This window comes from Sinocyclocheilus rhinocerous, unplaced genomic scaffold (genome assembly GCF_001515625.1).
Source record: "Sinocyclocheilus rhinocerous isolate Xijiao unplaced genomic scaffold, SAMN03320098_v1.1 scaffold1097, whole genome shotgun sequence".
NCBI classification, from domain to species: Eukaryota; Metazoa; Chordata; class Actinopteri; order Cypriniformes; family Cyprinidae; genus Sinocyclocheilus; species Sinocyclocheilus rhinocerous.
In genome coordinates, this window is record NW_015630974.1 from 299764 (window position 1) to 324882 (window position 25119).

Here is a 25119-nt window from a genome sequence, read left to right on the forward strand (position 1 = left end):
GGACTGACGTTGGCCACCCCTGCTCTAGGTCTTCAGTAAAGTTGCTGAGCGCATTAAAGAGTTAATAGTCACAAAACAATCACAAATACATTGTCCCTCCATAACATGGCTTGAGCGATGCAACACTTCTTTTTGTGATAGAGAAATGCCCTTCAAACTGTTGGCTGTTTTGAGCATTGGTTCAGATCTACAAAAAAGGTGTAATTTCTCATAATTAATTTGTATTTTCTGTTCATTGGTCACACAACACAACACAACACACACACTAATGTCTTGTCCTTGAGTAGCACAGCTCTGGTGATATAAACTACTGTATAGCATAGAGTTTGGCTGCAGCCATGTAGAACAATTCAGCTGTACCTCTCTATCAGTGCCATAAAGGCCATTTGTACTCTTAAAAATAAATGTTCTTATTGGCTAAACGGCTAAACATCCATGGAATCTTTCCACTGCGCAAATGATTCTTTAGATTATTAAAATGTTCTTCACATTAAGAAAAAAAATGGTTTACTGTTCACTGAAAGTTTTTCTATGGCTGTCCCTTATGGAAACTTTATTTGTGAAGAGTGTACCTTGTTTTTTTGTGGTAGAATTGACTCAGTTTCATGTGACTGATGAAATAAATGCACATGCTACTTGTTGGATTAAAAGCCATCAAATAAAGTATAATAGACAGTAATTCTGCAGATTTAGGATGGCATGTTTATCTCTACAGATCCACAGCCTACCGGCTCCTCAGAGGAGCTGGTGTAATGTTCTCAGAAGATGAGCCAGCCACCATGTGCCGCCTACTCTGGTGGGCATGAGTGGGTTTTGGCTGCCGTGCATAATATGAATGCAGACTTCAAATTTCACTGTTGAAAAGGGACTAATCTCTTCCACTCTCAAAGAGAAAGTGCTGTTTTTGGCAACATGAAAGATCCAGTCTGTGGACATGCAGAATAAACCCATGATCCTCAGCCTGGCTACAGCAGTACTCTCTTTGCTGCACCGTCAGTGGCTCTTCCATTCTTTGACCCTCGCTTGACTGTAGACACCATCCATCATAACACAGATACTGGAGCTTCTGTTCTTGACATTGGCTTATGCTACTACTCACTATCCTGCCCTACAAGTGCATACATAAAGCATTTCTTGTTCCTCCACCACACTGTCAAGACAACAATCCGACATGAACTAGAAGAATTTTGAGCCTCCCTGAGCCTTTCCTTTCAACAATTTTATCAAACAGAAAACATTTTTTCATGACAGATGTCATTTACATGTAGAGGTCTTAAAAGAACACCAGCAAAAGTGGTCTGTGTAATTGTATTGGTCAGAGAGGGTAGACAATGATCATGGAAATCTAAATTGCAACATTTTTGATGCAAGAAACCATACCTAACATTATGATTGGGGAAAAAATTCAATGTGACATAGAACCAAAATTGTTCAGTAGTTTTGAAGCTCGTCTTTCAGATAACTTCATGCTGACATAAATTTGCATAAAAAATTGTAAAAGGTCCTTGGATGAGGTACTTTAGATTGTATTTGCACCCCACGTTCACATGTGTCTGACAGCATATAGAGACTTGGTGCCATGAAACCATGCTTTTTTCCTAGAAAGCATGTGTAAACATCATAGACTTGTTCCAAATCTACTTTTTCTTTTCTGCTTCATTCCAGTGTGATCACTAGCTTTCTATTTTTTCTATTCTATCTACTTGTTTTTCTTTGTGTGTGTGTGTGTATATGTGTGTGTGTGTATAATATATATATATATATATATATATATATATATATATATATATATATATATATATATATATATATATATATATATATATATATATATATATATATATATATATATATATATATATATATATATATATATATATATATATATATATATATATATATATATATATATATATATATATATATATATATATATATATATATATATATATATATATATATATATATATATATATATATATATATATATATATATATATATATATATATATATATATATATATATATATATATATATATATATATATATATATATATATATATACACCTTGCTACGTGTACTGCGTTAGGCTAACCGAGACTTGTCATTTGCGCTTATATATTGTTGCTCTTTTGTTAGTTTTGACTGCTTTTATTGTCCTCATTTGTAAGTCTGAATGACTAAATGTAAATGTGATGTAAATGATCCAGTTTTCCTGCTGTAACTAAACTGTATGCAGAAATGATGCTCTGTTGGAGCTCCAACAGACATTCAGAGAGGTGAAAAAAAAACATACTGAAAAATGCATGAGATATTCCTGCATGTAAGATGCTTCACATATAGCAACACTCATGAAACCTCTGCTTGAATCATCATTCATGAAGTCAAATATAAAATAGTCTCGCAGACTTTTGACTGTTGGCATGACGTCTGGTTCACATTTTAGCTTATTCTAGAACAGAGCATGAGACCTGAACAACCAACAGTGATTTGCTTTCTTTATTGTGACTTTCCCGTGTAGGTCATTGATAAGGAATGATAAGCTGCCATGGAAAAAACGTATTCAGATAATGGCCCAGGATTTTTATTTTCTCCCCAAAATATATAAAAAATGTGTTTTCACTTCATGGTCAGAAATGCTTTACGACCAAATATAATACTGTATGCATAGTATTGATGCATTTCAAAGCTATAACTCTGAAATGAGAGTTCAACAGAAACAGAAACCATTTGACCAACTGATCGTATCGGCGGTATCGGCTCTAACCAGTGAGGACTGTTCTAGCACCTTACACACACGTTCAAGCTTTGATGCGCACTTTTGTAACGAACATTGTAACGATCATTCATTTATTTGCTGCTTTTATCTGCAGTCAGACTATCTGAGACGTCGTTGTTATAACGCGTTGCTATGAGTTGTGTCTTGCTTCAGATTTGACTGACAGAGTGGCATTCTGACACTGCAAGCTTAATGCTTTCTAACCATATCTCCACTTTTTTCCCTTCATGTTGCAATTATTCTGCTTATTGCACATATAAAAAAGAAGTTTATATCAGTAGTTCCATATTCATAATTATGACCACACAGTCTATTTACAATGTCTGTCGTTGTAACATGTTTACAATTACCAGTGTCTTTATACAGTGTGTGCACATATAAATACATAGAGAGAGAGAGTGTATCTTATTACGTGTATACATATATATACATACATATATTACTTTTGCTCACTGCACAACTCTATATACATTGAATTGATTTGAATAACTTTAATGTACTTTATTTGTGCAGCAAACACTAGGAATATATAAGTATCGGATCGGGACTCGGTATCAGCAGATACTCAATATTCAATGACTCGGATCGGAACGGGGCACAAAAAACCTGATCAGGACATCCCTAACAATCAGTAGTTCTAAATGCTGTGAATTTAGGCATCACAGCATTACAATGTGTAACGATCGGTCTTACTGGTTGATGTTACAATGAATAAAATGGGGTCAGATTAAAACTGTGAGAGGTAAGGAGTGTTTAAAAAGATGAGATGAACAACAGACATAGAATGAGTAAATAAAGTGTATTTACAATATTCACAAGGAACTTAAAACAACACGATAAATCTTGAATAACTTGGGCTGTTAAAAGCGTGGAGTCCATTTGCACCATACCATAAAACAGTCCATAAGAAATCTAGCGTGTTGCCAGTCCCAAAGTGAATGTAAGAAGTATCCACCGGTGTATATACAAAAGTCCACGGTAGTGATAATCCAGAGTGCTGGAAAGGTAAGTCCACAAAGGTAACTCCCCCTTTTTCCTGTTTAACTGTAAAAATGCTTTGGCACAATTTGTATTGTATAAAGCGCTATATAAATAAATAAATATTCCGGTGTGCTGGTGATCACCATATGGTCGTAGTGTGAGCAACGGCCTCTATTGGGCGATTTCCAAACGGAAGTGAGCATCCGTATGCCCTACTCCCTTCGAAGGGCAGAGCCCGTGGAGTGTGTTCTTTGAAGGGTGTAGGGCAGGGGTGCCCAAACTCGGTCCTGGAGGGCCGGTGTCCTGCAGAGTTTAGCTCCAACTTGCCTCAACACACCTGCCTGGAAGTTTCTAGTATGACTAGTAAGAGCTTGATTAGCTGGTTCAGGTGTGTTTAATTGGGGTTGGAGCTAAACTCTTCAGGACACCGGCCCTCCAGGACCGAGTTTGGGCACCCCTGGTGTAGGGCATTACTGTCTCATATAAGCGTTTGGAACTCCACTGGCGAAGAGAATGACTGCCAAATGTTACCTTGACAACGTTGCGCGTGCTTGTAGCATTCAGCACTCCATCAGTTGTTGCAAATAAATATTTCTTATTATTATTATTAATTTATTCAAATATTGTCTAATTGGGTCTTATTTACAATTAAACTTTTTCAAACTAAACTTGCTTACACTACCATCTTAAAACATATTTCTGTCACTGACAAAAATATTTTTAATTACATTAAAATAGACAAATTTAATTAGCCTATTCTACTTACCTTTGTATGTGAAGTCGAAATCAACCCCAACTTTGCTTTAAAAAGCATCGCAAGATCTCCTAACCGAAGATCACATGATCACAAACGGAAATCACTTCCGTGAAGGGATTCAGTTGTTCACTTTCGTTTGGAACGTCCCCTTCCCGAAGTGCCCTTCAAGGGCGCAAAAAATCCATTTGGAATTCGCCCATTGTTTGTCATGCTGCCTCCTTTATACTGTCTATATGTGCTCACATGACAGGCAGGCCCATGTTCATTTAAAGGCATACACATTTAAAACAGTTATGAGGAATAAAATGGCTAAGACATCATGCAAATCCATAAAACTCAAATATGTATAAAACCATCATAATACATATCGAGTGAATTAAAACATGTGTCCTGTGTGACAGTGTCACATAGTCCCCACTTAGCCTAAAGCCGGATAGGAGGAAACGTCAGGGGGGCTGGGTGCAACATAACCCTGGGCCTCCAATCCTAGGACATCCAGGCTGGTATCAGATTCCACGTCTCTCTAGTGTTCCAGTAGATTCCTCCGGCAGACTAGTGCCTCTGTGGGAGGGCCTAGTTTTATTTAATTTATTACAAAGTCATTTTAAGACTTTTTTGGAGGATACCCATTACATGGACTATGGCTGACAGTACCTTTAAAGGACTAGTTTTTCCCCGGGAGCCGTAGGCCGGAGTTTTATTCTGACTCACCTTTCCAGACACAAGCATTTGGACTATCACTTGGATTGTATATACACTGTTGGACACTTGCGTTTGGGACAATCAACACATTGGAACTCATTCGGAGTGTTTTAGGTTATGGACTCTATGCTTTTCACAGCCTGAGGTTTCCTTGTTTTATTGTGTTGTTTTAAGTCTCATGTGAATATTGTCTGGAACTCATTCGGAGTGTTTTAGGTTATGGTGTTATGGACTCTATGCTTTTCACAGCCTGAGGTTTCCTTGTTTTATTGTGTTGTTTTAAGTCTCATGTGAATATTGTATATACACATTTGATTTTCATTTTAAAATTGTTGTCTGTCTCATCTTTTTAAACACTCCAAACTCTCACACAGTATAATCTTACCCCATTTTAATTGATGTAAATTCGACAGATAGGGCCGAACGTTACAAATGTACAGTATTAAAGACAGATATTCATACTGAGATCTACAAGAAATGGTGGATGAAGACAAGGTAACCTGAATGTAAATACTGGTGGATAAGCATTCACAATTAAATATCCAATATCTGCTGATTTATATGTACAATGCTTACTGATAAATAAATAAAAAATCACTAATATCAGCTGAGGATTATTGTGGTACCAATATATAGTGCATCCCTAAATCTCAGCATCCCATGAACCTCACAAACGTTTCATGCAAATTGAGTTCTTCCTCTGAAGTGTTCATTGAAGCAACCTTGTAAACAGATTAGAGCTTGTAAGCTTTTGCCACATTTTGAGACGGTTCATGTTTCATGTTTGTCATCTGAAGTCTCACATCTGAAACTTAAATGATTAAACCTGGCCGCTCATAATTTGTTTTATTTCAACCAGTCATGGTGTGTTTATGGAGCATTAGTATGCACTTTGAACACTTTGAATTATTGATTCCAGTTGAAATCATACTGAGGTGATGGATTTCTCACAGGAGATCTTTGAATTACTGCCTAGAGCCAGGAATGTTTGAAAGAATCTTCATCACTATTCCACAGCCGTTATTATCATAAACCACCTCAAGACAGCGAGAGCTGTGCATGAAAGTCTTATTGCGTTCAAAAGTAGAATCTTATTTGGCCATTTCTCCAATATTACCATGCATACTGTATGCATGCCTCAGAGGTTTGTTTGGTAAGGTGTGATTTGGTTCTTGATCTCTGAGTCTGGATGGCCTGTGTTCTGTGTGCAGACGTGAGTGAGTCCCGGTGGGCAGCTCGCATTGGCTGTTTAAAATATAAATGAATCGATCTCAACATTGGCTCACTTCAGAATGGGAGGAGCACCTCCTCTCCCCTTCTCTCTCTCTCTCTCTCTGTGTGTCTCCCCCAGACTCTACCAGTCACTGACGTGTTGCTTCCAGGGAAACTATCGCTCTGTATCCAAACACTCCAGCGAGTGATGCAGGAGAGAGCAGCGCCGCTCGTGTCTTGAATGCAGGGACATTTGTGTGCTGTTCTGCTTTGCTCGTCTGTTCGTTTTCACTCTTTTCCTTTTGCGTGGCTCTCCGCCACCTCCTCACACGTCCCTCCTGTCGTGCGGGCTCCAGATCAAGCTCGCTCTCCTCTCTTGTGCCGTGTGCGTGTGAAAGAGCTTTAATCGGAGGAGATGATCGGGGTAAACAGCGTTCAGGGGACCGGGAAGGTCCGCATGCGGGCCGGCGGCTCCATCAAGTACGGCAGGGAGGAGCCGGTCAGGCGTCAGCCCCAGCACCGCTCCAAGTCTCTCAAAGTGTCCAGTTCTGCTGAATTCAACACTGCACTGCCCAAAAAGGAGAAGGTAATGAGCCTGACATTTGCTGTGGTGTTTGTGTGCCTGGAATGGAGATGATTTCTTTGGCATTGTGGTGCTGTATTAACAATAATCTGTCGTTATTGGACGTCATTGCTGACATGCTGCTGTTATCTCGCATGCAGACTAAAGCTCTTCATATAACCCTGTTATTAAGTGCTGCTTTGGTGTTGCGCCTGCAGCACTGGGCGCAATACTTGCACTCAACAAAATGCTGCATCTCCCTCTGGAGGAGACGTGTCTGTGTCCTTCCACTGGATCTATGTCTTTACCTGAAGCTGACAGGCAGCAGTTTGCTGCTTTAAGTGATGGATGGTTTAATAACGGCTTTTTTGTCAGTTGTGCCAGTTATTGAATGAAATGCATGCTGTTGTTAACATCTGTTATTGTGATGGCATTAACGTGTCACCTTGACCCGGGGTAGCGGTGTCTGTCTGTTTTATTGGCCACTGTGTTTGATTTATGATTCACAGACATTGTTTATGCCAGCGTTGTAGCCTCTCCGGTGTAACTCGCTCCCTCTTTCACACCCGTGTGTTTTCTGTTGTGCCGTAAACACGTCGCTGTAATGTGTCTGTGTCCAGCGGGTGGCATCCACGGACACACATCTCATGTGAGAGGAACATGGCTTTGTGTTTGGACACATATGAACACTGAAACTTCTCACTTTGAGTCAACTAAAATGGGAAAATTACTACACACACATGCAGTGAACGGCAGTGGATACTTGTGAAATGTTTTTTTTTTTGCATTAGTTGCATTTGAAGGAAACTGATGATTTAGCTGGATTTAGAGGCTCAAGTGATATTAGTTTGAATATGAATATGAGGGGGCGATGACATAGGAAACAAGCATGAACCGGGACTCAGACAAAGCACAACTATATGTTGGAGCGCTGCCCACGAGGCTATTGACTCCAACTGATTATTTTTTTAGAATGTGTGGTTTACATCACAACCTATTTTTACATCACATGTACATCACTGTTTTTTGTCAGTAATTTTAAGTTGAATTTAATTTCTGTGTAACTAGCATCATTAAATAGAAAGACAAAATAATGTTTTCAATTCCGTTAGTGCTGTTGGTCATTCAAACAGATAGTTTTGCCCCAAACTCACAGCATCGGGTCAGTAGTTGACATGTTGTGCCTCTTAATCAACATACTGGATCAGTGTTTTGAAGCACCACATCGTTTACACTCTTCAGGAAATCAGTCTACTTATTTTTATCATTTTAAATATCAAATATAACTTTTGTATTCATGTTTACTAATTACTATTTTGCCTATAGATTCTTATTTAAAGTCCCTCACAGTGCAGTATACACTATCCTTTGACACTTAAAACATTCCAGTTACCAGGCTAGATTATTAGTCACTAGGCCACATGCCCATCACCTTTTGACATACAGCAACAGAACAACACAGCAAATTCTGATAGATGCTTACATGCTTAAAGAGATTTCATGTTATCACAAATTACTAAGAAGCCTATCAAAAACTCTTGGTCTCTTGGTTCCAATTTAAAAACCTCAGCAAAAACTAATACTATTGAACACACTCCATTTAAAAAGTGAAATAAAAATATTAACAAATGTAATTAAAACAATGGAATGTAGCTTCAAGTGTTTGTTAGTGACGTAAACGCTGCTTCAGATTTGTCATGTAATTATGCAAATAAACATCATAGAGAACAAGGAAATAAATTATGTTCTCTGCAGAATGTTCTCTGTTTCTTGCCAGGTTTATTGTTTGATTAATGTTAGAAGACACATCACAGATTTTGCCTGGCGGTTTATGTTTATCCAAGACATACTGTAACTAGCTGGCTTGGCACTGAAATCACGCCACGACGGGCATTTTGACCAAGAAGTGCATTCGATCGTTCACATGCACACCTAGTGTACACAGATCACGTTCAAAAGCAGCCATCTGTCAGTCAGAAAGCACAGACTGGTATCATGACTTTTCTCATATTTGTATTGACACAAATGAGTGTGTTGCAGACCACAAGCATACGGGCCGTGACCCATCGTGTGTCATGCAGCAGCTTCACGTAACATCAGCTGACGTGTGTTTAGTGTTATGAGACGGTGACTGTTATGAGATATCAGCCGCTTGAGTGTCTGCCGTGGGTCACATCAGTGTTACTGTGACGTTGCTTCATGTGAAATGTGTATCAGATGACAGCTGAGAGTTTGCCTGTCTATTTTATCTTGCACGCTCATCAATGTAGTGAAGCCCTTTTTGTCATTTGACACTTGCGCGGATGTATATTGTGCTTCTGAACATTTGCATGTGGTCTGAAGAAGTATTTATGTGTCCTAATATTCATGCTAACAAATGAAATTTCTGCAGCATTTTGATGTTTGGTTTGACCTTTCGCTCATACTTCACCCGGGAATCTTGTCGTGCATTTGCATAAATGGTGCAAATAAATTGTGTGACATTTTGACAATGAATTTTACTGATGGCACTGCATCAGAAAGCTTCATTAGTCCAGAAGAGACAGCGTTTCATCATAACTGATGATTCTACGGTGACTGACTTCATAATAACTCAGTGAGATGGATTATTAAATAAAAGAGCACAAGCACCAATCTAATACGTTTTCCACAGCGATGAAATTACAGTTGCACGGATCACACGTACCATGGGACAGACCTCACATTTGAAGAACAGTTATTTAAGGAGGTTAAATGAATAAATTGTACTTCAGGTGAATATGAATTCTATTAAACTGAATGCATACCATACTAAGCCTTTGTCTTTGTTCTGTTTTTTCCCATGCAGTCGTTGTATAACTCCATCAAGAATGAGAAACTGGAATGGGCAGTGTAAGTACTTACACATTCACCACCATCATTGCTCTTTTTTAGAACAGAAATAAAAAGAATAAACTGGAAATTCTAGAGAAAAAGCATTGAATTAGGATGCAGGCTGGTTTCAAGCCGGCATTCCCAAGAGCACATGCAATATTCACTGCCCCACAGATCATACACCACCACCTTTGTGAAGCATCACGTTTCTTTTCCATCTTTACAAGGGGGGAAAAATGATGGTTTTATTTTTATCTTTATCATCACTGGCTCTGGTTCCCACTACACACAAATACACAATAAACACATGGTCCAATTAAGGTCCAAAAAGTGTGTGTGATGGTGTGCCTTTGAGTCAAATTATTAGATTGGTGGCATTTGAGACATGAGCTGTAATTATGATCTTGAGAACATGACATTAGACTGACAGTGTGCTTCACTGATAACAGTCATAGAGGCAGACACCGTCCCATTGTGTCAAATTACAGCAAGCCCTCGCCAACTCTCTGCACCAACCGCAAACCACATCTGAACCTCAAGCTAATCTCTTGCTGTAACATGTAGGATACAGTAGTTATTTGCAGATTAAATATTAATTAATATCATGTTTGAATATATTCTGTTGATTAAAGCAATAAGAACCCATGGATTACATAGATTTTAGAACAGCTAATAGCCGCACGACATGTAGCATCACTGATCCCTGAATGATTTAAAGGAGCGCCCTGGGTAAATGCAATTTAGGCTTTGTTAAAGAGTTTATGGCAATATGTCACAGAAAATATATATTTTTAAACAATATTTTTTTTGGCAACTTGTGGTTGTAAAAGTAACAAAATAAACATTAAAACACACTGTTTTGAACATACTGTATAAACACAAGGCTTTCATATACATATATGACTGCAGTAATATTGCTGTAATCAACGTTATGCCAAAATTATGCCGAGATGAATTTGTGTTGAGCTTGGAATATTTCTTTAACTCAAAGTAGATGTAATGAGGTCACAGGTGTGTGTTTATAAAGTATTTTACAATGGCTTTGAATGCAATTTGATAAATTCACTGTCCAGCCAGATCACGTCAAATATTTTCCACTTATAATACAAAATGTATTTCAAGCAGGTGTAGAGATTTTAAAATTTGGCACATTGTTTGGGAATGGTCTGAACATTTTTGGTTTTGTTCAACCCTTGCTCTTGAGCTTTTGAACTGTGTGGTCTAGATTCTGTTTTGCAGTGATTCCTTGGATTTAAACAAAAATCCCCAAAAGAAATTTATTCACAAATGTTCTTTAGTGAAAACCTAGCAGAGGTTACAGATTGGATTTTAGATTTTCAAAATCTCAGAAATGACCTCAAGTACAGAAAGCGAAGCTCTGCTTAACAATGCTTTAAGCATATTGAAATGGTACTTGGTATATGTCATTGCCATCTTACCCTGAAGCTACCTGAACAGCATGGGGACAACACCACCTACTGGCCAAGAAATCTCATTAAAGATTGAAATAACGTGAGTAATTACAGCAGGCATGTCAGTCGTGAGAGTGGTCCCTTTAGATTTCTATAGCCCAATGTTCCAAGCTAATTCACTAATGAAGTCGATTGTGAAGACAAGTGCTGCTGTATCTTGGCAGTGCTTTTGCATATTAAAGTGACCTGGAACCATGCCATGAGGGCCGCTTTCTCCTTTTTCACCAAAATAGTGCCTTCTTAGAAACAGCGTAACATATTGTCACTGACTTGATAGCCGGACAGTAACATAACTGGCTACATAACCTCCTAACCAAGAGCGCTGGGGTGGAGCGATAGGATGATTTTAAGGGCTGGAACAGACGGGGCCCAAACACGGGTGTAGGAGCGCATATTGACCCAATGGAGGTTGTCTGCACATCTCACCCCACCCTCGGCCGTTCCAGTGGATCTATAAGGAGTGCAGAGGAGCCAAGAGCAATATACAGTCACAAGGCCCGTAATTCCTACTGACACCCCTGTTGCCAACAAACAAACATAGCATGCAGTCTTTGTTTACAAGTCTTATGAATTTTGAGAACATGTTTAAGCATCCAAGTCAAGTCAAGTTTATTTGTACAGCGCTTTTCACGATACAAATCATTGCAAAGCAACTTTACAGCAAATTAAGTTTCTACAATATTTAGTGGTAGCTTATCAGTGGTGACTGTCAATTAATGTACATATGGCAGAAATGTACGGAAAAATCAATTTAAGACGTAATAAAAAAGACGATGAACACTATTAACAGCAATTATAAAATAATTAAATGTGCAAAATAGCAAAATGTGGTAGTTCTGTATCTTGTTTCAGGGTTGGCATCATCTGAGGTCCTCTGAGGGGTTGGCATCATCTCTTCTCAGGTGTTCTGGATCCAGACTGAAGCTTATGTCAATCCCGTGGCAAAAACAGAGAAACAAATAGAGACATAATTAGCGTAGCTGCTGTTCCAACCAAGCAAAATTGATTTGTTTAACCCAAACTAAAGAATAATAATAATGTGCAACAGTGAGTGAGACAAAAATAATATACTCTGGTATCAAAACTCCATCTTTATCTAAATATAAAATGATAAGATATCATTTTATAAAACTATAAAATTTAAAATAAAAAGCAGCATTTTGAAGACTATTTATGTTCTATTTAATGTGGTAATAGCAAATCATTTTTATGGTATTTTGTGAATAAACAATGGCAAAACAAAAAACATCTGCCGTTATATTAAATAATGGAATGCTAATTTGAAAACAATGAATTGAATAAATTATATATCTTCCATTCTGTGCCATAGCCAATCAAGGATTACTTGAAAGGATTGTTCACCAAAAAATTACTGTCATCTACTCACCACATACTTTTTTCATACACTATCATATACCTTCAGAAGACGTGAAATATACTCTTTTTGGAGCTTGACAAGACCATGGTAAACATAAACTGTCATTGTATGGAAAAGCAGTCTGGACGTTCTGCTAAACATTCTTTTGTGTTTACCTGAAGGAAAAAAAATCATACTTGGTTTGACTGACATGGAGAGAGGAAGACAGAACTATTGTGAACTATTGTGTAAATAATTTCTTTAAATAATAAAGTCATTTTCTTTTCTTGGTTGCACAGTTAAGTAGAAATTAAAAGTTTATTTCAACACCATGGTCATTTTAAATATCGTCATATGCCATAAACAAATTACCTACAGTAAGACATTGCAAAAATACAAAAATAATGTAATTTACTCAGTGAAATTTAAATGCTTGGCTAAAGCTGTAATCTCAAAAGAGAATTCTATGTAAATAATCCTAAAGCATGCACAATCTCATGTACAAATAATATAAATATTTACATACATTCAACATGAATGCAATCTTACTCTTGGTTAAAATTAAAGCGCAATGAACTGGTGTTATGTTGTTTTGAAAAACGTCCCCAATCCAGACATTTTTAGACTGGAAAAATCTTTGTTTTGAACATTGTTTATAGATTTACAGGAATATAATTTTAGTATACCATACCTTGCCCAAAGGGGCTTTAACAAAACTAATAGATTCTGACGTATTTTCAAGATCAATCAAGATGACTGGTGTTCAAGTGGGCATTTTTGCAAAAGGTTCATTTTTAAATGGTAAAGAATCTGTGCGTCACTTTTTTTAAGGGACTGGTCCAAACGAAAACAATATTTCTGAAAGATTTTTTGCTTGACTGGTCAAGAGATGATTAATTTCTGTCTTTGTATTTGGTTTAGAGTTCATTTTAATCCACATCCAGAGGCTCCATGGGCATTGTGACCCGTCTAACCTCACACTCGATTCCAGGCCTCATTGGCGCCTCTAGTGGTGGCGTCGGTTCCTGCTCTTGCGGAGCTCTTGAACATGCTTCCATTTGCCCTTCTGTTTTTGCTTCTTCTCTTTGTGCCAGAGCGTTTCGCAGTACTCATCCAGAGAGCGCACAGGGCCGCTCAACATGCTCAAGTAGTCTTTATAGCGCTGACGGGGTTCAGTCATGGACGGAATTTCTGATGATTCCCGTATAGCAGGTTGGTGTGCGTGGATCTGTCCGCGGTCCAGGCACTGCAGTTTATCTTTTGGTGCGATGAATGAAGCATTATACGCTATAGAATCTACATTTGTTATTGTATTTCTGATGCTATCTAGTTTATCAGTGAAGAAATTCATAAAGTCATTACTATTAAACTGTGAGGGAATATTTAGATCGGGTGGTGTCTGGTTATTTGTTAATCTAGCCACTGTGCTAAATAAAAACCTTGGATTGTTTTGGTTATTTTCTATGAGTTTGTGGATATGCTCGGCCCTGGCAGCTTTTAGAGCCTGTCTATAGCTGGACATACTGTTTTTCCACGCAATTCTAAAAACTTCCAAGTTAGTTTTTCTCCATTTGCGCTCAAGACTACGAGTTTTTTTCTTGAGAGAATGGGTATTACTGTTGTACCATGGCGCAGTACGTTTTTCTCTAACCTTTTTCAATTTGATGGGGCCAACAGCTTCTAATATATTAGAGAAGATAGTGCCCATGTTGCTAGTCATTTCGTCTAGTTCATGTGTACTTATTGGTACACAGAGCAGTTGAGATAAATCAGGCAGGTTATTTGTGAATCTGTCTTTGGTGGCTGGAACAATAGCTCTGCCCGGATGATAACGCGGAGCCATATAGTTAATATCAGTAATACGCAGCATGCACAATACAAGGAAATGGTCAGTAACATCATCACTTAGAGGTACGATATCTATATCAGTAAGAACAATTCCATGCGATATAATTAAATCTAGCATATGATTAAAACGATGAGTGGGCCCGGTGACGTTTTGCTTGACTCCAAAAGAGTTTATTAGGTCAGTAAACGCAAGTCCTAATGCATCATTTGTATTATCAACGTGAATGTTAAAATCTCCGACAATTAGCGCTTTATCAACAGTAACCAATAGGTCTGAGAGGAAATCTGCAAATTCTTTTAGGAAATCTGTATATGGCCCTGGTGGTCTATACACAGTAGCCAGAGCAAGAGATACGATAGATTTCTTTTGCATATCTGACAGTGTAACATTAAGCAGAAGTATTTCGAATGAGTTAAACCTGTATCCTGTCTTCTGAGTAACATTGAGAATATCACTATATATTGTTGCAACACCGCCGCCACGACCAGTCTGACGGGGCTCATGCTTATAACAGTAGCTTGGTGGAGTAGACTCATTTAGACCAATATAATCATTAGGTTTTAGCCAGGTTTCAGTCAAGCAGAGTACATCAAAACGATTATCTGTGATCATTTCATTTACAATAACTGCTTTGGGTGAGAGTGATCTAATGTTTAGGAGCCCAAACTTTAAAAATTGTTTTTGTTCATTTATTTTACATTTTTCTGGTTTAATCACGATAAGATTTTTTCTAGATCCTGCATTAAATTTATATTTTGACCTCACTATTCGGGGAACAGACACAGTCTTTATAGATTGGACAGCACAAGTACTTCTATCATTTAAGCGGGTAGAACACAAGTCATCAGGGCAGTTATTTGAGATTTGACTTACTAGTCATATGGTGCGTAGCGTCCTGGAGTCGTTTCATTACATTTATATATATATTGTCTTGGGATAAAATGGACAGAAATCTTTCGTTTCTTTGGTGTTCAGTGTTCCAGTTATTCGGTCTTTAAACGTGAAATAGTTGTCACCTAGTGGTGCAACCAAATTTGGTGCAACTCGTTTTGGTTGCTTTGGTTAATGAGCAATTATTTGGTCTAAATCAGAGTGAACTTTACAGCATTGATTGTAAATATTAAAAGGGCATCATACCACAAAGGAAGGACATTTCAGAAGACCCTTGTCAAATAGGTTGCAAAACCACTTTGAAGGCTCTACTGCTTCTGCAAACTACAATTAACTAAAAGTGGAACTTCTTGTTAGACTTGTGTTCTGGTATGTTTGGCAAAAAACAAACACTGCGTTTCATAAGGACAGCAGTGAAGCATGTTGGTGACGGTCTGGCGATGCTTCTTCAGGAGAAGCTGAAGTCTAGTTCTAGTTTTAATTAGTCTTTCCTAATTGATTGTTATTGCCCTGAAAACTGTAGCAGTTGCCTGGTATGAGGCAAGCAGGTTTAAGGAGCCAGTGGAAACATATGTAACGGATGCCGGTCAGTGGCACCTGTGAACTTTTGGCACTGTAGTTGCCTCTGGTCAATAGCTGTAAGTAATTGGCTCATTTAAAAACGTTTGCTGCTTGCAGCTTAATTTCATATGGTATAACACTTGTATCGTCGGCTCCAATCTGTGTTTTAATTGTTTGCCATCATTTCTGATCCGGCAGAGGTTTGATATGCTAAGTATTGCTCTGTGTCTGTTGTGCAGAAAGTGTGCAGCCTTATTTCATTAGACGTTTTATTTAAATGTGGAGAAGTGCAGTCAGTTCACATAGATTGCATATACATATTACATACAGAACCAGTCATTTATGTCTAGCTCTGTTTATTTCTCATCTTGCTGAAATACTCTGCCTCCATCATCATTTATCTGGGTTTCTATAGGGTTTCCCAGAGTGAGTGGAGACCGAGTGCTATGAATAGAGAGGGAGAATGAAATAGCCTGCTGTAATGTGAGGGTGAAATGAAGTGTTTTCTGATCTGAAATATGTTGATGTTTATTTTGTGGGTAGGTACATCTCATCTGCCTGTTAATGGTGTGATTCAGCTTGAGTAAGTGGATGGGAACTTCTAAAAGGGTCATTTATTTACAGAGACAAGAGACACTGCTGTGAGCCTGTCTGCCAGTTCTGACTAACTCGACTTGTTTCTTATTTCAGTATTTATTAGGGCTGCACGATAAATCGCATGCGATATATAACGCGCATCTTGTCAGTAAAGCCGCTTCTGTAATCAGCGGTAAATCTCCATCACGTGTGGGCTTTCACATGGAGCAGCATTAACTACACAGAGCCGTTGTTCACTGGCAAGCTGCGCAAAACCACGTTCATAATGGCGCGATTTTTTGCGCAGCTTGTCAGTGAACAACGGCTCTGTGTAGTTAATGCTGCTCCATGTGAAAGCCCACACGTGATGGAGATTTACCGCTGATTACAGAAGCGGCTTTACTGACAAGATGCGCATTAAATATCGCATGCGATTTATCGTGCAGCCCTAGTATTTATTCATGTTTTTCAGTTTTAAAGAATATTTTGTGTGATCCTTCTTTACATAAAGGGAGTCTTTGAGCTTTTCTGACGCCTCCTGACACTCGACTAATGTCACAAAGAAAGTAGTAGTCTCAGGCTTCAAACATATTACAGCAAGCTAAGGTAAATGGCTACTATTGGGATTGTTAGTTTCCTAGCAACAATCTTTTCCATGACTGACAGAAGCTCCAACCTTCAGGACAGAGTCCAGCCGAGTGTTTGCATTTAACGCAGCGGTGCAACTGTAATCTTTGTACAAAACCCATCAAAGCATCTTCTCAGCTGTTAATATGAAACAGAATTGAAGTGTGTGAACATGTGAAGTGCCGAGTTAGTGGCATGTGTCAAGTTACAGACCCACTTTAAATGGCCTGTTATTGTTGTAACCTCTGATGGTCATGCTGTACTGTCACATGATTATAACTGCCCGTCTTTAATCAAACACTCTTCCTGCTGTACAAAAGAAGAGGAGGTGTGTGAGGAACAGATCTAAAGTTAAATCGTCCCATGCACTACCTTTCAAAAATCTCTTCTGCTCACCAAGACTGCAAATATTTCATAAAATTACAGTACAAACAGTAATATTGTGAAATATTATTACAGTCAAGTAGTACAGTATAAATTGCAGCAGGCAAATAGCTGACTTTTGTAAATAAGGTGCTATCTATAATAAGATATTGTAGTTAGTAATGTAATTGGTAACACTTTAGTAGAATTTTATAGAACACATATTAATACCTTATTCTGCATGATCATATTCTACATCCCTTAATCCTACGCAATAGCTAAACTTAACAACTACCTTACTAACTATTAATAAGCAGCAAATTAGGAGTTTATTGAGGCAGAAGTCATAGTTAATAGTCGGTTAATAGTGAGAATTGGACCTTAAAATAAAGTGACCATGTAATCTGTCAGATTATTCAGTTTATGTAATGTATTCCTGACTAGCTTTTGATTACTTTTGGCCTAACGTGCTTATAACAGATTTGAATGTGATTGTTGTGTACCATATGAGCAAATTCAAACGAAATATAATCTAATTACAAGTACTTAAATTTTGGGATCTGATAACATAATCTAGATTACTACTGAGCACTGGGGACATTTACATTTGGTCACTTATTGATTGGACAGGTGCCTGTTCATTTATAAAAAAACAAGTAGAAATGCCCACCGAGATACCTTTGAGACGGATGGCATCACCATCACTTTGTTTTTTAGGAGCTCTGCCATGCATGCATGAGCGAGCAGTAATAGATGCATGCTTGGATGCAGTGACTGTAAAACACTAACTACCATAAACACTCACTAGCAGGAATAGTACATTGGATTTATATCTGTTGTATTGAGAAACATTTATGTGATCTTGTATAAACTGGAGTATGCATACCAAAACAGATGTCAATGCAATCGATCAAGATGCATGAATTGTCTTTAATTTTTTTGCTGTCATGCAAAAGAAACGATTTTTAACAAATGACATTTAGATAAAATCTATTGATTTTTCCTGCTTTTTATTTTCACAAATGTCAGGTGGCCACATTTGACACAGGTGTGCATTATGTGTCAGTGGTCAGTGTGTTTGTGCAGTGATGTTGAATGACTGCGGACTCTCCCACACATCAGTCTCTTACAGAAATGCGTTTCCACAGCTCAAACCTGTTCAGACTCTCACTACAGACACTTCATGCATTGTCAGGGCTGTGGGAGAGTTGTCATGCATGAAGGTTGATGGGATATATGTGTGTGTGTTGTAGTGATGGAGATGAGCTGAAGAAGTCTCTGTCTGAGCTGGCGGATAAGAACCATCACTCTCACACTAAGAGCATCAGTCGCATCAGCAGCAGCAGTAACCCGTTCCTGGACATTGCCCATGACCCCAACGCTGCTGTCTACAAAACTGGCTTCCTGGCCCGCAAAATCCACGCTGACATGGACGGGAAGAAAAGTAAGATTTAATCCAGAGTTCATTTGAAACATCTCCAATACAACACCTGCTCGTTTTGAGGGTAAAGTGTACATGATCCGGCAGCCACGCAGCATGATTTTGAAAATAAAAATACTGTGAAAAGTGTATTGTTTAAATTGATTTTTCAAACTAAAATACCATGATTTAAACTTTTTTTAATTCAAATTCAAAACATTGAACAGTTTTCAACTAAAGACTTCTTTTTAGCAGGTCAAGGTAATTCAAATGACTTTTACTTCTAGATTTTAGGAAGCATTTCAGTTTATTAATTATTTGTGTAATTAAATGTCTTTTTCATAAGCACTTTATGACTCTTCATAACCTAAGCTTCTGGGTGTGCAGGGAATGATGGGAAAGAACATTAAATAAATGCTGTGTAATGTGAACGAGGATAAAGCAGGTGTGATTCAGTGCTTTGGCCAAGCACACATGGTGAAATGGGATTTTGGCTGTAGTCTCTCATATATTATGTCCACTTATTTTTCCTCCCTAATGAGATTCTAGAGTCACTAGAAACCCGCTGAGCTGTTGTGTCTGTTTGAAGAGACGCACCGATTACAGCTCGTCCTGCAGAAGAATCTCAAAGACTGACAGTTGATATGATCAAAACTGATATATTAGGAAAGTTTAAAAGGATGCTTTCACGAACTATACATAGTTCTGTTTTGTGTTATAAACACTACCATGCAAAAGTTTTGGGTCAGTGAGATATTGAAAGAAATTAATACTTTTATTCAGAATGGATGCATTAAATTGCTCAAAAGTGGCAGTAAAGACATATGTAATGTTATAATTTTTATATATAATAATAATAATAATAATATAATAATCTTAAAAAAAAAATGTATCACAATTTCCACAAAAATATGAAGCAGCAAATGTTTTCAACATTGTTCAGAAATGTTTCTTGAGCAGCACATCAGCATATCAGAATGATTTCTGAAGGATTATGGGACACTGAAGACTGGAGTAATGATGCTGAAAATTCAGCTTTGATCACAGAAATTACAGGAATAAAATACATAGAAAACCAGATATTTTAAGTTGTTTTATTCCATGGTCTGTCTGAATACTGGATTTTGATTGGCTGGCAGGTATGCATTAGAACCGTTTAATGCACAGGTAGTTCCAAGTCGGTTTAATCACCGTTATATATTAATGCGCTGCTTTCATTGATGCACACACACACACACACACACCGCTCGCACATAAACACAGTGAGAGGGAGAGAGGTTGGAGATCGCAGATCGTGCTGCACACACACCGAAACTTATTGTCGGTGCTGCCCCGCGACTTTAATTAATAAAATAGTATAGATACTAGATCGCTTCATTATCTTCCTCAGCAACGAGCTAAAATCGAAGTAACTAAACGGCTTCATTGTTTGTAGAGAGATGCGCAGACACGGGTAACTCACACACACAACTGTCATCTCTCTCTCTCTCGATAGATCGATCGATAATTCATTCAAATAAATGTGGTATCTATATCTGATTTGAAGCGGGCAGAATGCTGGAGCTAACGAGCCATAACTGACGTCATTTTTACCCTTCTGGTTAAATATTGCGCTGCTAACATCATAAACAGCTTTAAGTTGTCAATGCTGGCAAATGACCATGGAATAAGCGGGATAATCAACGGCTTTCCGCTTCGCGTCGGGTGGTTCTTTGCCTTCACGTCGTGCATTTAAAATCCTTTAATGCACGGCAAGCCGTTGATTATCCCTTATATAATATTTTACAATTTTACTGTTTGTAACTGTATTTTTGATCAATAAATGCAGCCTTGGTGAGCAAGAGACTTCTTTAAAAAACATTTAAAAAATCTTACTGACTGCAAACTTTTGAACCGTTGTTCGAACACATCGAACAGGGTAAACTGAAGTGGTTACCTTCTACCCTCCCCTGCTTTGTGATTTTGTGATTTACTATCCAGCTGTGGCAGAAGATGTGCCAACATGAGTTTAGTAGACATGCCACACTGAGTCTCCACTACCAGCCGTGCCAGTGCGGTCTAATGAGCGTGTCCATGGGTGTATTACAGTTGGGATATAAACAGCAGGGCTTTAGTGATCTGCTGCATCACATGCTGAGAGCATTCAGGCCAGGGTCCCAGAGGAGCCATCAGCGCACTACTGAGAACTCAGTCTGTGTGGGGTGTGAAGGATTCGGATGCTTCCCAGAGCTCCTATAAGCACAGCCGTAAATAAAGCTGTTCTACAGAGACGCTATCAAGGGATTCATTTGACAGGAGAAATGTAAGTAATGCCCTTCAGAGGTGGAACAGACTGCTGAAATGATTGACGCTTTTTAACACGTACTGTCATTCCAAACGGAATGAATTTCAGACTTCAGTGGGAATCAAATGGAGATGTTTAGCAGGATGCTCATGTTGCTGTATCCCATACTGTGAAGTGAAAGGGGACAGATGCTGGTGAGCTCCATAAAGCACTACAAAAGTAGTCCATGCTGCATTTATGTGTGTGTTGATACCATAGACTGTATAAAAACATGGACGTAGTGTCCGTGACGTCACCCGTAGATTTCCGAAGAGCGTTTTTGAAGCTCAAAAGTAGGCGGAGCCAGCCGTCGCCACCTTGGCAGCGCGTCACCGCGCGTCACTCCCGGATAATCGAAAATGGGCAAAGAGGCGGGAGCAGGTTGCTGAAGCCACGCCTACCTAGCTCGACGGTGGTGACAGCAGCGGCAATCCACCTGTCACTCAAGTGGCCACGCCCTTAATTATGCAGAACTTTAAGGCTTAATATAATTTAAATGGATGAGTTATAAAAAAATTCACCCCCTCACAGTTGTCATGAAGGGCAAAATTAGCTATATAGACCAAAATCATTTTTTGAACCAGGCTGTAAACATGTTTTTTTCTGCTGTAAAGTTGGGCATTTTAACATGGGGAGTCTATGGGACTGACTCCCTTTTGCAGCCAGCCTCTAGCGGCCAGTCGATGAATTACAGTTTAAGTCACTTCCTTGTTGGCTTCACCAGAGAGAGCGGGAGGTTGCCGCTCGGTTGATACCGATTGTGGCTAGTATGTGATTTGACAGCTACAGTGATTAATAGTGCATTGCATCTTAAATTTGGGTATGCTCCTCACACAAAGCCTTCAGAAGACTTGGAATAAGTTATGATGCCTGTAATGATATGTTTTTATTTGTCCTTTTAACAGTCTTGGTCACTATGAACTGTTATTGAATGGAAAAGAGTAACATATGATAATTGCGAATAAATGATTGTATTGTATTTATTTTATTTGTATTCTCTAGCACCGAGAGGGAAACGTGGCTGGAAGACCTTCTATGCTGTTCTGAAAGGCATGATCCTCTATTTGCAGAAGGTTTGTTTATTCTCTCTTTCATTTTCCCCTCTCGCACTGCTGATTAATCAAATTTCCATCATTTCCCACAAACATCAATAATAATTCAGTTTCTCCTCCAGGAGGTTCAGATGTGAGACGTAATCACATTCACGCATTTATTTCAGGTCTGGCAAACCTTTTCAGAGCCCATCAAAGAAAGAAGCGTTTCAGCATTACAATAGTTTATTTATGTGCTCCATTTGAACTTGCGTTAGTTGCTTAGCTGTGCAGTCATGCAGAAGTCACAGGCATGAAATATTGGCGCAGAAGCAGGCCGTACCTGTGCATATATTTTTGTGCTGGTGACTGATTGTTTCCGTGGCATTAGAGCTAATGATGTGCCATTTACCCTTGTGCTACAATCACACCGAACGACTCTCATCAGAGAAATGTGCTGGATAGCATTCTCATTCTCATTCTCATTTCACACAGACCTTTTACTTTGGAGGAAAAGAGCACACTGAAGTGCAAACTTGTTTTCTGACTCTTAATTGCATGTTAATTGCAATTAAATGAAAATGTATTGTAGTTTAAATATTAAAATTGTCTGAACTTCAAAGTGCTTTTTGAACCACGTAAATACTTTAAATCTTCACATGTAATTTCATAATTACTTGTATTGTCTTTGAAATATAGTTCAAGTATACTGTGGACTGTACTGACAAGCATTTATAAAAAACTAGAATAAACTTTAATATAATTTCTGTTGACACTTGTATGTCATGTATTTAAATATATTGGTAATTACACATTTGTAATGAAGTTGAAATTTTAAATATATTAGCTTTAAATGCAATACCAAATTACACTACAGTTAAAATTATAGAATCAATTACTTTAGTACCTTACTCACCATATAAATATAAATGTAATTCTTCAAAACATGACAAAAGAATGTTAAAACAAAATAGCTATGTCCCAAATGACGTACTATACACTGTGCACTTATACACTGTCTACCAGGTAGTGTATGAATTATATAAGGTTATTTTGTGATTCATAATTGGAGTCTGGTAGCCCCTCCCCCTCCACTACGCAATAAAAGCTGTGACAGTTTTGAAGTGTCCAACACTCCACACTTAGTTTTTTCGGTTATTTAAGTGCATCATCCGGGTATTTAAAGTGCACTTTCTCTTTTTGGAATTTTCTATGAGAACGCACTACTCGCACTATTTATACGAAACGGCATAGCATAGTGCAAACCCAGCGACTTAAGACTGCTTTTGTGCTCCAGGGTCACATATGTTAAATTCCTTGGATTCCCATCCCTGTCCGTGTTCATCATTTGTCCTGTGTGTGCTTGCTCCTGCAGGATGAGTATAAGCCGGAGAAGGCCCTGTCAGAGGACGACCTGAAGAACGCCATCAGCGTGCATCATGCTCTCGCCATCAAGGCGATGGACTACGAGAAGAAGCCCAATGTTCTCAAACTCAAGACTGCTGACTGGAGAGTGTTCCTCTTCCAGGCCCAGTAAGAGCTGCTCGCAGTCACCAGCGCTTTCAGAAACAGACCTGAAACTCTGAACTCCAAATCTAATTTCATGCTTCAGTTCAGGCTCAATTAAACCTCGTTTATCTCTTCCGTTGGTCTGCCTGCAGACCTTTTATTTCTTCGTAAGGCTGACTGCTCTCATCCTGTGAGTTTGCACGACTGTAGCGTGGTCTTCTTCATACAGGGTGTCTGCGGGTCCTTAAAAAGTCTTAAAATGTCTTAAATAACGTTTTCCTAATATAAGGCCTTAAAAAGTCTTAAAATGTCTTAAATTCGGATTCGATGGGTCTTAAATATTTTTGGTCTCATTACCGCTAAAATATCTTAAGTCTGACGGACCTAATGACTGTTTACAATCATTGGACAGACCGAAGATTTTTTCTTCCCCGCGGTAAGTTACTGCGTCATCACAGAGAATTGCAGTAAGTTAGCAGAATACAGAATACAAGCTCGCGCTGAAGCTCACTCTGTTTGTCTCGAGACTTCAGGACAAATGAGCGTGACAGCACACATAAATTTTTTCGGTTATTTAAGTGCATCATCCGGGTATTTAAAGTGCACTTTCTCTTTTTGGAATTTTCTATGAGAACGCACTACTCGCACTATTTATACGAAACGGCATAGCATAGTGCAAAAGTACACAAATTAGGACACGCCTTTAGATTTAAAATGTACTTTAAGGTAAAATATCGCTCGGCTTGGTGGTGTTTGGCATCCACATGCCATAAAGAAACAGTATTTGATTCTAATTCAACGCAGTGATGCAATAATTCAGTGATCTCATTGATGATATAAAAACCAATAATAAACATCACAACTTTCTATTGTGTTGTCTCTGCAAAAGGCATGACGTTTTCAGATGTGATAAAAGAATCTGTAGGAATCTGAACCAGATTTGTGACCCTGGACCACAAAACCAGTCATAAGGGTCAATTTTTTTAAATTGAGGTTTATACATCATCTGAAAGCTGAATAAATAAGCTTTCCATTGATGTATGGTTTGTTAGGATCGGACAATATTTGGCCGAGACACAACTATTTGAAAATCTGGAATCTTCTTTCACTGCATGATTCAGTCTATTAAAATATATTCAGAATGATCACAAATTCAAGACATGGGGGCAGAAAATGTGTATATTTATACCACTTCGTATAGTTAATCAAGTTCAAACGGAAGAGTGCCTTTTTTTTTCAAAAATTACCATATACAAATATGATATTGATTTTTTACAACAGTTCAATAAACTA

At 38.3% G+C, this 25119-nt stretch overlaps 1 protein-coding gene across 1 annotated transcript in view; it reads left to right on the forward strand.

The window, feature by feature from the left end:
• Positions 1 to 25119, forward strand: part of LOC107740791 (PH and SEC7 domain-containing protein 3-like) — a 105746-nt gene that overhangs the window by 69485 nt on the left and 11142 nt on the right. The window contains exons 9-12 of the mRNA XM_016553292.1: positions 9822 to 9865; positions 18797 to 18987; positions 22289 to 22359; positions 23693 to 23850. Of these exons, the coding sequence (XP_016408778.1) occupies positions 9822 to 9865; positions 18797 to 18987; positions 22289 to 22359; positions 23693 to 23850 (464 nt within the window). The remainder of the gene's footprint in view (positions 1 to 9821; positions 9866 to 18796; positions 18988 to 22288; positions 22360 to 23692; positions 23851 to 25119) is intronic.